This window comes from Syngnathus scovelli, chromosome 20, assembly GCF_024217435.2.
Source record: "Syngnathus scovelli strain Florida chromosome 20, RoL_Ssco_1.2, whole genome shotgun sequence".
NCBI lineage: Eukaryota > Metazoa > Chordata > Actinopteri > Syngnathiformes > Syngnathidae > Syngnathus > Syngnathus scovelli.
In genome coordinates this window covers 6,658,984-6,675,520 of record NC_090866.1, presented here as the reverse complement: position 1 = coordinate 6,675,520, position 16,537 = coordinate 6,658,984, and the positions used below count along the sequence as shown (strand labels likewise).

At 38.1% G+C, this 16,537-nt stretch overlaps 1 protein-coding gene across 4 annotated transcripts in view; it reads right to left on the bottom strand.

Annotated features, from left to right (window-relative positions):
* The window catches only part of mcm9 (minichromosome maintenance 9 homologous recombination repair factor), a 53,576-nt gene that overhangs the window by 35,853 nt on the left and 1,186 nt on the right, over positions 1 to 16,537 (bottom strand). The window contains exons 2-16 of one of the 4 annotated variants that reach the window (XM_068649132.1): positions 15,514 to 15,707; positions 14,811 to 14,976; positions 14,444 to 14,550; positions 14,098 to 14,304; positions 13,952 to 14,033; positions 13,651 to 13,851; positions 13,455 to 13,580; positions 13,251 to 13,370; positions 12,989 to 13,163; positions 12,702 to 12,904; positions 12,163 to 12,369; positions 11,987 to 12,069; positions 11,605 to 11,750; positions 10,449 to 11,512; positions 8,045 to 8,153 (exon numbers count right to left, since the gene is read on the bottom strand). In XM_068649132.1, the coding sequence (XP_068505233.1) occupies positions 8,086 to 8,153; positions 10,449 to 11,512; positions 11,605 to 11,750; positions 11,987 to 12,069; positions 12,163 to 12,369; positions 12,702 to 12,904; positions 12,989 to 13,163; positions 13,251 to 13,370; positions 13,455 to 13,580; positions 13,651 to 13,851; positions 13,952 to 14,033; positions 14,098 to 14,304; positions 14,444 to 14,550; positions 14,811 to 14,976; positions 15,514 to 15,707 (3,149 nt within the window). In that variant the 3' untranslated portion in view covers positions 8,045 to 8,085. Of the gene's footprint in view, positions 1 to 8,044; positions 8,154 to 8,300; positions 11,513 to 11,604; positions 11,751 to 11,986; positions 12,070 to 12,162; positions 12,370 to 12,701; positions 12,905 to 12,988; positions 13,164 to 13,250; positions 13,371 to 13,454; positions 13,581 to 13,650; positions 13,852 to 13,951; positions 14,034 to 14,097; positions 14,305 to 14,443; positions 14,551 to 14,810; positions 14,977 to 15,513; positions 15,708 to 15,793; positions 16,490 to 16,537 lie in introns of those variants that run through there. The other 3 variants (XM_049756966.2, XM_049756967.2, XM_049756964.1) reach the window with 3 other exon arrangements.

Sequence of the window (16,537 nt, the reverse complement as noted above, 5' to 3'; positions counted from 1 at the left end):
AATGAAATAAATCTGGTGTTATTTTCCATATCTGCCGAAACTCATCACGGCACCATCTTGACCAAATTTATGGCAAATCTCATTGGGGAAATATTTACAACAACACATCAAAACTATCCTGTGAGTTTATAACGATGCTATTTCCTGGGAACATGCAGACAAGTGTAAAACATACCTGCTGTAGCAAATGCAAGGACATTGAAGGGATCAGGGTATTTCCTGAAATATTGATTACCACATTACACGGACACCAGTGATTTAATGTAAGTCTCATGACAATGTATGCAAAGGAAAAAAAATCTCTCTAGGAAATAAATCCTCAAATCCTTGGGAATTAAGACATCCTGTGAATTTTCATCATGCATGATGTGAGAAAAAGGCACAGGGGGCACTTGTGGTGTGAAAGAGCATAATCACTATTTACATCTGGGAATTAGGGTTGGATAGGACCTAGTACAGCCTGGTATTGAACTTTGCACCAGCCAACACAGCAGCCCATGGACAACCCAATTTCTCCCCCTGGGATTCTATCCATCACTGGCACTCATGTGCCCTGCTTGACCTGACTGAACACAATGAAATCAAAGCAGCCTTTTGATTTGGTTGACATTTTTAACCTTAATGCTCCCATGGGAATACAACCCGTTTAAATGTAGTAGCAAAATCTGAGGATTTAGTCACAGTCTAATTAGCAAGAGAAATGTCAGGTGAGGAGCACAATTTAAAAGACAATGCTGAAGTATTTCAAAAAAATATATTTTTAAAAAGGTCTATCAAACAGAATTGAACCGATAAGGTCAAATATAGATCTCTTCTCTGATGCTGCTTGGACTGAGTGATGACAAATGTTTTTTTTTTTTTCTTGGATAATATTTTCAACTGCAAATTCCTCTTTTACTTAATCACTGTTTGATAAATCATTTAAATCAGGGGTGTCAAACTTTTTTTTTTAACGGGCCGCATTGTGGTCATAGCTTCTTTCGGAGGGCCATTATGACTGTCAACCCAAATAAATGTATTAGCACCTCATATTATATACAGTAAAAGCTACAAAACAAACTGACAACTCGTTTTCAAATCAGACAAGTCAAACTGGTCAAATATTTTTTTTTTAAAGATATTAAAAGGGAAGACAATTTGCGATTCTAGTAATGACACACGAATTTGATGCACAATTTGTCTTCGCAGGCCACATAAAATGATGTGGCGGGCCGTATCTGGCCCCCGGGCCTTGAGTTTGACACCTGTGATTTAAATCATTTACCAAATCTTGAGCTCTCATTGTAATGCATATTTGTGAAAAGTGTTCAAATGTGTATTATTGATAGATGACAGAGAGAGCGTGATGAGACTTTTATTCAATGTTCTCTCTCTTTGCCGACGCAAACATGCTCAGCTTCCAATGACATCACCAGCCTTCCTAAGGATTTAATTAAGATTATGTAATGTCAGGATGTCACCTCAAAAGTGTACAAGTCAAGTAAGTGCGTGCGAGCGAGAGCAAGAGAGAGAGAAAATCGTGACGATAAGTGCCAGTGAATACCCCTTTGTCCAAATGATGTTGTGTCCCATGGGTGCCAAGTGTCTGTTAAGAGGGCCTCCCAACCTCATTTGAAGCCTCACTAGCTTTCTGCTGTGGAGGTCCACACACGCACGTATACACACTCACAAGCACAAACAGACATGCTCACTCATTTATAAGTTAATTCTTCACAAGGACAAATAAAAATAAAAAAAATAGTGCAATTTTTCCGAATTGAAACTAAAGTAAAACAGTTCCTAGGCGAGAAGAATTGTTCATTTAATGCATCTAAAACCAAGTATGGCATTTGAGTTCAGGAACACCCACTGGATCAAGCAATATCCTGCCAAGAATGGCCAGGGTGCCAGTGTTCAAAGTATCAGCCAGGAGGTGGCACCCAAACAAATAATGACAAAGACTGCATTTCTTCAGCAGCAAAAGATCCAGCTTAGCAACAGCTTTGTCTGGCTAAACTCAAACAGCTCAAACACACACAAGAACAAATATGCAGGAATACGCGTCATCGGGATTTCAAGACATTTTACGTGCACACAAAAAATAAAATGATTGAGTGAGCGAGTGAGTACTTTTATTTTACTAAATCAAAGAAGGAATAGGTATTAAATGGATGAAAATTAAATGCAAATAGAGTTGTCCTATAAAGGACCCTCGCAATCCCTCGGTCGGCCATGTTGGAGCACATACAACAAGCCTCTAAAACACAGGTATCAAACTCCTTTTATATATTTTTTTAAAAATATTTGACCAGTTTTTACTGGTCTGATTTGAAAACAAGTTATTTGTCAGTTTGTTTTGTAGCTTTTACTGTATATAATATGAGGTGCTCATACATTTATTTGGGTTGACAGTCATAATGGCCCTCCGAAAGAAACCATGACTACAATGCGGCCTGCGAAAGAAATGAGTTTGACACCCCTGCTCTAAAATATAAGCGATTGTGTTAAGAGTAAATTAGTATCAAACTGTATCTTCTGATACCCGTTTTGACCTCCTTACGATTTTAAACGGCCTTAATGTCTCTCAGGGTCAAATATTGAATTTCTACATTTTGCTTTGTTGCTGCTTATATGCGTCCTCTCAAGGGGGTAAAACACTTTAAGTTAAATCTACAGGGGGGTTGTTCGTTTTATTGAAGTTGTCTGGGGCCTTTGTTGCGTGACGGCCTCAGGAAATGAAAGTGCTGTTATAAAGGCAATATTTCTGAGGGCCACAACTGAGCCCAAACACTTTGTTTGGAATCTGAGGGGAGTATTGCTCCCAGCGTAGAAACGACTCTAAAACCATGCAAGGAATCAAATTGAAATAAAGAATGTTAAACTGAGTTATTGGATTTTTATCCTGCAAATTCTAAGCGTCTATTTGTTGTTTTTTTAAGCTTAAAGAAGCAAAGGCTGAAGTAGTTTTCTCAGGTACATGCTTAAAAGTACGTTTAGATTAGATTTAGGGGGAAAAAAAACATATTTTGGTTTGCATTGGTTAAATGGGACCATCCTTTTTATTTTTGCCTTCCTCACTTTTTCAATTTTATAATCACTTCCCTTTAAATACAAAACATATGAATAAATAATCATGGTTTCATGGAATCAAATGAACACAAATACCAATAATCTCCAACACACTCACAATACAAGCAGGAACAAATCTTTTTAAAAAAGTAAAATTGTAAAGAATTTAGAGATTTTTATGAAATTGTGCTTATTAGATATGATTTGACTGAATGAGCCATCAATCAAAACGCAAAATGCAAAACACTAATTGGCTTTTGGCTTGCGAATGGCTGCATAATATAGCCGTAAACTCTTAAATAAAACAAAAGCTAAGAATCGGCCAAGAAAACAACATCATCTAGTAAATCAAGATAAGCAAGACCTGTCGCTGTGTGTTTAATGTTGTGTATTGTCATTTCACAGGGCACAGATATTTTCGTGCTCATCACACACTTATCAACAATTAAGACTCATAACTGTACGGTCATAAATATATTGTTGCATATATCATGTATTCATCAAACAGGTGTGCAGCTGAAGGCCATGCTGATATGTAACAGATGAAAATGACAAACGTATCTTTTGTTGCGGTTACTGCTGTGTTGGAGGGAACGGCTGACAGGTGCAGTGTCGAGATTGTATTTGTGTGTGTCTACTGTATGTGGGAGGGAGCGCCTGAGACTGTCAAGTTGAGCAGAGTTCATGATCGTTCATTAAAGAAACATCGCACTAGCATGCAACAAGTACACTTGCAAATTAATTGACCTATACATATGTTGCCTTCCATCTATGATGACAGAAACAGTGTCAAGAAAAGTTGAGACAGTTTACCTTAAGTTTCATATGTGTTGCTGTACCATTTTGCATTTTGCAAATTGCTTCCTTAAAGCATTTTAACACTGTTATATAGTAGATGCTATTAGCCCATTTATGGTGATTCCCATTATATGTTTTTAGCCGAGGTTTACCGTATTTTCCGCACTATAAGGCGCACCGGATTATAAGGCGCACCTTCAATGAATAGTCCGTTTTAAAACTTTGTTCACATATAAGGCACACCGGATTATAAGGCGCACCTTCAACGAATGGCCCATTTAAAAAAAACTTTGTCCATATATAAGATATATACATTTGGCCCGCGGGCCGGAATTTGGACACGCCTGCTGTAGTGGCTCAATATTGGTCCATATATAAGGCGCACCTGATTATAAGGCGCACTGTCGGCTTTTGAGAAGATTGGAGGTTTTTAGGTGCGCCTTATAGTGCGGAAAATACGGTACTTGCGCTGCAAACTTTTTGATTGATTAAAAGATGTCAACAGCAGAAGATTTGTCCATCCAATTATACATTACATGTAACAAAATAAATCCCCTCACTATATCTATGAACGTCTTGTAAATAAGAACTGCAGTCAAGTTAAGCAGTAAGCTAATGCTAGTGAGAGGCTAACAACTGCATTTAACACATTATTGTGTTCCCAGAGAAAATAAAACCGCACCTTCGATGCAATTCATCTAATACAACTACTCAAAATACATCACTCTCAGCTCTCAATGGAAAAAAAAAAAACTGCAAAAACAATAGCTAACAGTAACAATCAGTCTTGAAGTTCTTCTTTTCTGTGAACAACTTTGTTTGGTGTACAAACGCTCCATTCTCTGATGCAAATAAATGGAAATTTACAGGTTTGGCACTTAAATCCCAAGATTGCTGAACACGTGTAATGTGGCTAAACCTGCGTCAATAAACGGGGGAAAGAATTTAACTGGGACTAGTTAAATGAATCACTGTTCTGTTTCACACAATCAACATTTCTATTTATAAGTGAATTTAATCACCCCCTTAATTTAACTTTCATTTTAATTGTCACCATGTGTTGAGGTGTTCAAATCAGAGCAACAAATAGCTCAAAGAATGTCACATTGGAATCTTGTTTGGGGCTCAGTATTAATGGTATCAAGTGTTTGTACATTGTTACAGTCTGTTTTCGTCAATGCTTAGTTCCAGTAATCACACGATAAACAACCTTTGATTCCTCATCCTGTGTTAGAACAAGTGGTACGAATTAAAATGTTTGTTATGTTCTTATATGCATGAGACTACTGGGAGTGGCAAAAACACTCACTGCAAAACCACTTTGCTACTGGTACAATTGAATAGTGAGCAACTATATCAACAATTCTCTCTTTACCCGCAAAATATGTAACAAAAATGCATCAAACGAAAACCGAAGCGTAGCCTGTTCCGTAAATTACTTTAGATTTCAAAATCTGACTTTCATTTGTATTTGTTATGCCAAATTCAAATGTTTGCAGAGACCATTGTGGGTTTTATGGAAGGGTACCAATATGTGTAACATCTCAGTATAATACAGTACAATTCTATAAAAACAACCACAATATTGTTAAATGAATACCAAACTGAAAGTGAGCATTATCTTCGGAAGAGCACCATTTTAGAATGCGTGTTTTTTGATAGTGCAGATGTACCTAATAAAGTGGCTACCAAGTGTATTTCCTGAGCCCTCTGTGAATCCCAGAGGAAAACCACTGAGAGGAGGCCATAGGTCACTGACGGAAAGTCAGCATGCTGCCAGAGAAAGTTCAAGACAAACATGACCATCTGACGGCAGAGAACCTTTGAACAGACACATATACATCCAGCTGTTACCACTGGACAAAATTCCTTACACAGGTCACATGGTGACAAGTGAAATAGTAATTGATTTTATTCAAAGTGTTTTACAAGATTCCAATGAGGCTGCCGCTTGCATGAGGCATTTAAACGGAATGATGGGAGTCGCTTCAATTGGCGGCAAATTATAGCAACTGCCCACAATGCTGCAAAATGCCTTTTCTTTTTTATATGCACCCGCTTTAACTGGTCTGCGAAAACACCAAAACTTGGTCTAGCTCGCCCCTGTCCAGATTTAGACCGCGCTGGGCACGCAAATTGAGTCCTACAAGTTTCTATCAAGCTTTATCAATGAATTACATTTCCCTATATTGTACAGTATATTAATCAGCATAATTCACACGCTTCAGTCAGTTTAGCAAAATCACAAATATATTGTGCACATGTGACTGATTGCTTTACTCAAGAGAATTAAATGTTTTTATATAATCAAATATTATTATTATTACTCAAATTGAATTTGCAGAATACAGGCAACATGTACTATTTTCTGCCATTATGTCTAGTTTTACATCGCAAACAACATTTTCTATGTTTTTTAGTGCAATAAAGGATGTGTTGATGTTCCTCATCTTATCAGAGCAGATGGAACAGGTTATCTTTGTGATACAGCTGAGTTAACCTTGGTAACACTCAACTCCTTCCATGTATTGTTCACTTGTTGCTTTTTGTCTGCTCTTTAAAATACAGCCGTTGAGTATTTAACACGCTTTTGATATCAACAAGGCGGTCAACTTCCTTCATGGTGCCACTTGAATTCCAACGCTTTGAACATGCAGCTTGTTCATCCCCATATTTCCTCTCAACGCTCAATGCGGATTAACAAAGTACCAAATGAGGCAGACCAAAGGCTGGCCCCCTCTGACACACACTCAAATACACACATGGCAGCAAACAGACCCTCTCTTATCTACTCCACAAATGTTAGTCCAGGGACAATCTGAGTATTTATAGCCTCAGTAACTCAATGCTGCTTCATTAAAAGTCACAATCCTACTATAGGGGCCTCTGCCAGAACCATAGAAGCAGGACCAGCATTGTTGTGTATTTCTAATTTGAACTCCCTTAGCAGCTTTTTCTGGTCCATTGATAATGTTAGTCTCAAGTTAAATAAAAACACATTGCAAACATTACTGTCTCCAGTGCATGTAGGTGTATGTGCATTATCTGCACACGTGGATGAGGCATAACTAGTAACCACAAAGTTGTTCCACAATTGGACTCGTGAAGGCCACAGAGTTGAGCCAAGACAAAGAGTCTTCAAGAATTGCACCCATGGGGGGTGAGAGAAGAGGCTTGCTGTAATTCTACGGTCTGAAAGTAAAGCTGCTCTAATAACATGCCAGGAGAAGCCAGGAGGAAAAATGCTGGCTGATCAAGCCAAACACTCAGAGTGAGAAATAAAGTGTGGAATTGAAGACTTATCTCGTGTGATTGTGCAGACAAGATACCAAAAAACAGGGATCTATATTGGAAAAAAAACAAAAAACAATTGCATAAAGTAATTAGGGGTCACATTTGTGTGGGACACAAGATATTTCTTCATATTTGTGAGGGTCTTGCAGTTGGCTGGCGACCAATCCAGTACAGTGTGTACCCCGCCTCTCGCCCAATTAACTGCTTGGATAGTCCTCAGTTTACCGCCGACACTAATGAGGGCAAGCAGTATAAAAAAAAAATGAATGGATGGGTGTTTTTTATGAAATTCTTTGCTCAAATTTAGTAGTTTAAAAATGCTTTCTTCATCGTTTGTTTATTTATTTTTTGTTTTGTCAAGAGTGATTGGAGGTATAAATGTGTAAAAATCTCCCAAATGACAGGGAGCCAATCAGTCAAACAATCAATATGATATGATTCACCAAATTAATTTAAATTACAAATTCTCCTGTCAATAAACATCTGTCCTCTGATAAGTGGAACTCATTATGTATTCAATCATCTGTTAAATGCTAGTAGACATTAATATTCATCCTTAACAGTAATACTAGCAATTCCATTGCTAAATGTAAGCTAAATGCCTCTTTTGAAAAGGAAGTCAACCCAAAAGTTTTCTTTATATGTTCTGTTCAGCTTGCTAGTCAAAACACAATGTTTTAATTAATATTTTGTTTGTGGAATATGAATCAAAATAGCACCTGGTTTAAACTATCTCAGGGGGCGGCCATTTTGCCTCTTGACGTCAACTGAAAATGACGTCACAATTCCGAGGTCACAACCAATAAAAGCAACAATCGCATCTCAAATTATCTCTTATGATGATAAATGTGTGCAAATAAATAGAAATGTTTTCATTCATCCACCATCTGTTAATTAGACTGACCTCATTTCCATGTACTGTATGTTGATGGCAAAGCAGTGACTTCAGCCTTGGTTAATGATATCCGGTCTTGTAATTCCCCACCTGCTCTGTTGCAACCTTGCATCACTCCCTGCTCAACAAACACAAAATTGAAGGCACATGCATACAAAATCACATAATTTCCTATTACTTACCACGTCTTTGTTGAACAAATCCCATCCTAAATCTTAGCCATGTGCTACCAATTAAGGCTAACAAGGAAGTAGCAACATCAAAAGGGGGGGAAATATATTTGTTTTAATATTGTGGGAATGAAGTTGTACAAAAAGTGCCGGGAAAAACTTCAAAATAAAAATGAGAAATGTAATAAGATGAAAAGACAAGAAGAACATTGGTTACGGAGGTTCGCCATAGTCCAATAGGTTTGATGAAATAAAGCATAGGTGTCAAACCCAAGGCCCGGGGGCCAGGTACGGCCCGCCAAATAATTTTCCGTGGCCCGCGAAGACAAATTGTACATCGACTTCATGTGTCAAATTGTCTTCACTTCTATAAAAAAAGAATAAATAAATAAATGAAAATTGCTACATTTGTTACTTTTTACTTCTATTTAATGTGGGCAGAGCATAGACCAAAAAAAAAAAAAGAAAAAGAGAAAAACTGACGCACAAGCACTTATCAAATAATACTGGTAGATGATTGTTTCAACCTGTCTTAAGTACTTAAAAACATTTGGTAGATTCAGTCTGGCACAAATGTTCACATATTTTCTAGGGCTTCAAAGACTCCATTTAGTTACTTAATTCTCTAAAAAACAACTTCCTGTGTGTCTGGGACATTATTACTTATGCTAAGATGACATAATGATTGTGTGTTTGCAGGAGGGATTGAAAAAGGAACAAAAAGGCATACCTATTGAATTACACTTAATCAGACATTGTTTGAAGGTGCAGTAAATTTTATGCATTGGCACTTGTCAGTGTTTACTTTTGGCAGACTGCAACATATTTAATCATTAGGCTGAAAAATAAATCTGCTAGTGTCAGCAGTAACTGTGTCTTTTTTTTCTGTCCTGCTTGACTTCAATCTGAATCAAGTAATGGGGAGAACAACAACTATAAAATGAATGTCCAATGTTTTAAATCCAGTGGAAAATGCATGTTCTTTCCAACAGTCCAGTATGAAGCCTCGAACCTGCTATGAAAACACACATGCCCAACAGAAGCGCACATTTGCACACGCACACTGATTTGTCAGAATTGTGGTGAGTTGAACTCTAATTACCAGAGTAGGAACTTGCACGCAAAAACATCTCGTGACTTCGGTAAACTCCATTTCAACATTGAATACATACATACATAACTTTTGAATTGCATCTGGAAGAGAGTGATTTGCAGCAATGGTTTGTTAAGTTTTAAGCTCAGCAGAAAATTGGGCCTGGCAGAGGATTGACAAGAAAAACAAACAGTAACAGGAAACCAAAGCCTATTAAATGTTGCTGTCCTGTTATGATATATATGCAACAGTAAATTGTATTATGTATTTTATTATTGCAAACTATACATATATATATATTAGTGTTTGCAATAATAAAATAAATAATAAAATATAGTGTACTCTTAATCCTACTCCATAATCTCCCTTGGGTTAAAGAAAATCCCAATTACTGCCATTTTAAAGGAGCACATGACATCTTTTGATGTAACATTACTATCCAAATCCAATTAGGTCAGCACTGTCAACATTATTTTGCAGTGATGGTCCACACATCGGCTCCAAATTCACAATACGTTTGTCTATACTGTACCTGTACTGTGTAAATACAAAAGTCAATTCTTTGTGAGAATACAGACCAAGCTTTATGTTGCGAATTTATAGGGGGAAATAAAGATCGACGTCAAGTCACTGCTAATATACTTGAATTAACTAAGAATTTGACTCAAGATTAGATGTAGGGCAATAAAATTGATTATTTATATGTAAATGTGTCCACAGGTTAAGTTCATAGTGAATAACAATAAGGTGAGTGTATAATAATTTTCATCCACTTTAAATAATCAGAAAAAGAGTCTTTCGATAGTTATTTGAAAAATATTTGGATAAATGGCTGACATGAGTGAAATAGCATTAAATAAATATGTTCAATGAGGACAGATAAGTTCAACAATAGAAACAAAGGCAGGCAAGCAAGGAAAAAGACTTGAATAATCCTGGCAACAGAAATTGTGTTGAAGAGGGGATTAAGAGTGGATAAACGTTTCCCCCTAGTGGCCATCTACGGCATAACTTCCCAAAATAAAAAGGCAACATCCATTATTTTCCTCTTAATTCAAATTTGTGATGATACCTACAGGATATTAAACTTTGGGTTTCTTTGCTACCTCTTTGTCCCAGTCGGTGTCAAGAATATCATCAATTGACTCACCAGAATCAAAGAGAGATGTGTTGAACACACTTTTCAAACCACCGAGAGCACTTGTTGGCGGGTCAAAATCAAAACATTTTCTCTTCATCTTGCCACAATTTTCTGTCTGCGCTGGGGTTGTGCGTTCCGTTGTGCCAGTGAAAGAGAATCTTGAAAGTTTAGCTAGAGTTGAGGCGGTGACTGTTGATTTTGTAGCGCTTGAAGTATCGGTAGATTTTAAAGGTGTAGAACATTCTTTACTCTTGTCACCGTCTTGGTTCCTTATGTCATCTCTTTGTTTTGTTTCGCTGAGACTTGCATGCTTTTCATTTTTTCTATATTCATTGTCTTTAAGAGCACTATTGGCCTTATCACAGCTGTTGACCTTCTGTTGAATGTCTTTGTCGTTTTTTTTTCTACGTTTTCTGCATTCAGGTGCAATCACAGCGGAATCGTCATTTTGGACTGATGATCTCATCTTCTTTGGTTTGAATATAAAGTCTGAAAACTTGAAAGGAGTAGTTTCATCTGAAGCTGCAATTTTGTCTTGTAGAAGAGTGTGAATGGTTTTCGTTGCAGTGTGACACTGAGGGTTACCCTGAATTCTGGAATCCAAGCCAGTGTGGGAAGTTGGATTTGAAACAGTGACATCTTCACTTCCATTATTTACTTCACTTTCGTCAAGTCCTTGCTGTGATTTACGCTGAAGCTCCTTGACTCTTCTCTCTTGTAAATTTTCAGAGACCTTCTGAATCACATGCCCTGAAGTCTGTGCGTCTTGGTGGGATCCATGCAGATGATCCTGATCTTCAGGTTGTTTTTCTTCAATCGTTCCACCTTGCTCGGAATGTGTTTTTTCATTGCATTGAGTTGATGTGAATACTGGAGAGGTGATTTCATCTGATGATTGCGAAGCAGTTAAGGAGTAAAACCAATCTAAATCCTTCTCCTTCTCAGCACCCTTCAAGCAGGTCTTTGGTACGTCAGATGATGTTTTGGTGAGAGTGTTTGTTTCTCCAACGTGATCATTGTGGTGATCAGTTGGCTGGTCAGAGGTAGAAGCCTTGATGCTGCTGTTCCCAAGCCTTGTGAGAGAGAAAAAAAAAAAAGTAGCTTCAAAACTCTCAAAATTATAACTGAGATCACACTTTCAATGTATTTTTTTTTTTTTACTCACCTGTCCAATCTGTCCATCTCCTTTTGAATCAAGAGGGGCAGTTTCAGGCCTTCTAACAGTACCTGACATTGTGTCCGATACTGCTGACCAGGGTCATTCGGGAATGAAGTAAGAACTGCATTAACACATCCGAGCAAACCGCCACCCTAAGAGAGTGCAGAAAACTTGAGAATTTTTGTTCAATAATAAAAACAAAAAAATAAAACTAGTCTAGTGTCAGTACTATGGATCTTATTGAATGGCTTTGTGCAGGTTTAGCTAGAGAAGGTTCAATTGAGTATATGTAGCTTCTCCACAAATTACACTGTAATGACCTCTTGTTGTTTTGCAAATGTGTAAGAGTAAAAAAAAAAAGTAGAAAAAGAGGGATTATTTTTAATACCTGCATGGAACATTCCATCACAGAGACAGCCATAACAGCATCCTCTAGCGTTACAGTCTCTCTGTACATGAGACGAGCATGAGCTGTATGGATTCAGAAATTCGTCATCAACAGAGTTTAAACCAAATGGAAAATAAAAAAAAAACTGAGTTTGGAATCATTTTCAAAATGGTCACCTTCAGCCAGTCTGCTCAAACTCTCCAGCATGCGGATGGTTGTGCGTGCAGCATTGCGGCCTTCACTCTGCCTTTGCAGTTGATAGTACCTTGTTAAGATGGAGTTGGCTTCTTCTGAAACCTGTGGCCGTAAACGCTTTATTACACAGAAATAAGCCCTCATTTTCTCCATGGACCAGAGGGTGGGGGAGCTCTCAGAGGGCAGTCCTAAAAACAAAGAATTTAAAATGGAATCAATGGTATCCGCAGTATTCCTCATGAGTAGGGTCTTTATTTGGTCTCTTGTCGATTTCTTACTTTACTAAGTTACCAGATAATCGATTGCACAGTTTTGTTCCAATTATTAAATTAGAGGTACTTTGCTGCCCTCTAGTGGATAATGATGGTATTATTGTAAAGATAATGATTAGTAGTCATATCTATTTGCAGGACCGGCTATGAAGAATAAATTACAATTTCTAATCCCCCAAAATATGATACATTCATTTATAAAATTAATTTTTGTCTATAAAATTAGAAATTCATAATTGTTTTCTTACCTATACCCTCCAGAATGAAAGAAGAGATGACGCGGTCCCACTCTGGATTTCTGTTGTCCAACATAACCAGAACCAGGTCAAAGCGACTTAGCAAAGGGCTCGCTAATGCGATGTTGACAGACAGTGATTCGTTTGGGTCGTACTGGCTTTTTGGATTGGTCGCAGCCAGAATAGTTGTACGAGTGTTCAGCTTACAGACTATACTAAGGAAAACAATGTAGAGGAGCACACAATCACACTTGGGTAATACTATTTTTTTAATATTTATCTTAAAATAAATGTCATACCCAGCCTTGGCGACACTAATGGACTGTTGCTCCATGGCTTCATGGATACTGATACGGTCGTGTTCCTTGATGCTGTTGAATTCATCGATGCAGCATAAACCACCGTCTGAGAGGACGAGGGCTCCAGCCTCCAGATGCCAATCGCCTCCATCCTTCACTGCTGCAACTGTTAGTCCTAAAGCAATTGATAAGGATAGTAACTGATTGGCTATGTCAGCATCAGAATGTCAAAAGCCTGACAGGGAGAGAGGGTGGCACATACCTGCGCTTGTAGAACCAATTCCAGTAGTGAGCACAGAGCGTGGCATCATCTTGGCCGCGTATTTTAAGATTTGAGACTTGCCTGTACCAGGGTCACCCACGAGCAACATGTGGCATTCACCTTAAGAGGAAAAATATACTTTAGTGAGACACAAGTTGTAGTCCTTTTGGTTTATTTCTTTGTCTACGGAACAGGAAAAAATACCTCTGGTCTTGGTTCCGCAAGAATCTATTCTCTGCACCCCTCCAGCCAACACCATGGCAAGAGCCAGTTTAATCACATACATGCCAAATAGTTGAGGGCACAGACTCAACAAGATCTGGTTCCTGCCTACAGATTAAGGAGAGAGAATGTAAATGTTCAAGCAGAATTTAACATTGGAAGTGGGTAGAATTCTCACCAGCTATTGGATCACATTTGTAGTGCTCCCAGAATTCTTTGAATTCCTTTTGAGCATCCTCCAAAAGTAAAGAAGCAGCACCCTGCTGGTTGTTGACTTCGATGTTGTTGGCTTTGAGAACCAATTCCACATCACAGCAATCACCATCAAAAAAAGGTTTCCAACGCTGGCACATCACCCCATAAACAGTCACATCATCTCCTGGGAAGCCAAACATCACATCAGCTGACACTACAATAACTGGTGCAGTTTTGCCAACAAAAACTGAATTCATTTGGTAGTCAAAATTTCAGGATCCTACCTGACTTACACCTGTCCACAAGGTCATCCTCCAGAACCACCACCATAGAACGAGGAATACTTCCCACTGACAACCTCTGCACCTATGATTGGGACGGTGATTGAAATGATTCCTTAAGCAATTCCACAGTACATCATTGACCTTACTTGCTCTTGTATTTTGATCTCCTGGTAATCCCTGCAGGCAGTAGGCTCAGAGCCTTCAGACAGACAAGTGAACTTGCATGAGTTACAGCCATTGGGATTGGGGCAGATCACCGGTGGGACGAAGGTGTAGAATTGCTCAAAGTCTGCCTGCAGCACGAAAACATGGCGACACTTGGCGCACATGTAATCACGCTCGTGCTCAAGGACCTATGAAACAATAGACAGATACAAACAGGGGTGGCTTTGCGCAATATGCTATCTGTATTATTTCTGCAGACAAATAATTTATCTGATCACATGCTACATTTTTTCATTAAAACTACACATGAAATCTGTAATTCATTACTTTGGCAAAACTGGTGCGGATGACAGTCCCAGTGACGGACAAGAAATGCCCAACATCTCTCGATCGGGGAATTCTGTCCCTTGTGAGTTCTGGGCAAATTGGTAGACCTGGGTATACAAGAGAGACGATAACAGTTCTTGCAGTTTGTCGACCTTGTGATGAAAATGTAAAACACAATTAATGTATAATGATTAAATTGAAATTAATGTATAAAGATTACATTTAAACTAAAAATCATACACACTCGCTTCTAAATTATTTAACATGAGGGATTTTGTGTAAGTTAAAATATTTGAGTATAATAAAAGCAAATAATTATAAAATATGCAAAAGAAGATGGCTGGTTGGACTCATTTTCTCATCTCACCTGTGATACGCGCATGAAGGGTGTTTTTCATTCTCTGCTTTTCAGGAGGTAATCCATGCAAATGCTTAACGGAGGCATTCTTTGACAACTCAATGGCTGTTTTGTGCAAAACCTTGTCAAATATTGTCAAGACATCATTGGGATAGGCGTTCAAATAGTCACCAATCTGTGGGCAAATAACAAAAAAGTACAATGAAAATACATTAAATTATGCAATGGGTTACTGCCAATGCAAATTCAGAACCCTCATTGTAATTTATTCAATGTGCCTTTAAGAGTGTCGTGCACTCCTATACAAAAATATTCTGCTGACTCAAGACATTTGTTTTGATTTGTTTATGTTACACAGTAATCCCTCATTTATCGCGGATAATTGATTCCAAAAACCACCCGCAATAAGTGAAATCCACTAAGTACGATCACCAACAATAAGTACTGGGCAGGCTAACGAGTTAGCTGAAAGATGCTAATTCGCGATCGTGCTAACACGCGACAACTTCTAAAGGAATGTAAACGAACATTTGGAGCAATACTACATTGTCGTAAAAGTTAGACATATGCTTCCTCAATTTAGAAGTTTTATTTTGACCTTCAAATGTTTTTATAATTTGGAGGGGGAAAAATCCGCGATGCAGTGAAGCCGCGATAAACGAAACGCGAAGTAGCGAGGGATCACTGCACTCAACAGCTCTAGTATAATCACCTCCATGCTGGCTTCAAACAATGACATGGCATTGATAACAACAGGCTGATGACTGTCGTCATTGGAGGTTGCAGTTAGCTTAATAATGTCCCCGAGATGATACTCTGTGATATACGCTTCGAACATCTGGCTAATCAGAGTCTCCTGTTCTACATTTATAGCCATGTTGAATGGAGATCCACCTGGAGATCCACCTGGAATGACAGACGAGGCAAATGTTGATTGTCATGACCACAAGTTTGGACCAAATGAAGTGTCAAAACTAAACGGAAAAACATACCATGAAATACACCCCTGCTTCTTAACAATACATTTGTGGCGTAGTTTTCGATGTGTGGCGGAAAAAAAAGCTTGCTTCAACAGCTAAGCAATGCTCCAACCTTTACGTCGCGGAGTACGAACTAGAAATGTAGCATTTTTTTTACAGTAATTGATTTTTACTCCGATTTTTAACTACGCACCTGGTGATGATGATCATAATAATGTTGGTAATTACAGTTAAATTAAGAAATAGGCCAGCATCGCCTCAATAAACACTTATTTTGAATAACGTCAAATTCCCCGCTTAAGATTCGCGCGTGAATTATAATAATACCCGAATCTTGTCTTCAAGGCAGGAAATGTTACCAAACAGTATATGAAGCAAATTATTATTTTAACAGTTGGTTATTTCTCTATGGAAATGTCAGACTTAAAGCGTTTAATTGATAAATAGAACGATTACAGTACAGGAGAAATTAGCAACTGAGGAAAAAACATACACATAAGTTTAAATGCAGGGAAAAATTTTCCTTTAAAACGGAAAAGGAATTCACAATAGTGAAATATTTCACTACATGGGAAATTTTCAAAGTGAATTTTAAAGATTAAACAGCCATAAGCACGTAGTGACCCATTAAAGCGGCTCACTAAAGTCAAAATAAAATAAAAGAAAATAAATCGTACGCTCCTGTCGACATCTCATGGGCTTGCTCCACGCGTGGAATCCCACGTGAGGTTTGTTACGTAAAACTCCTTTCTGACC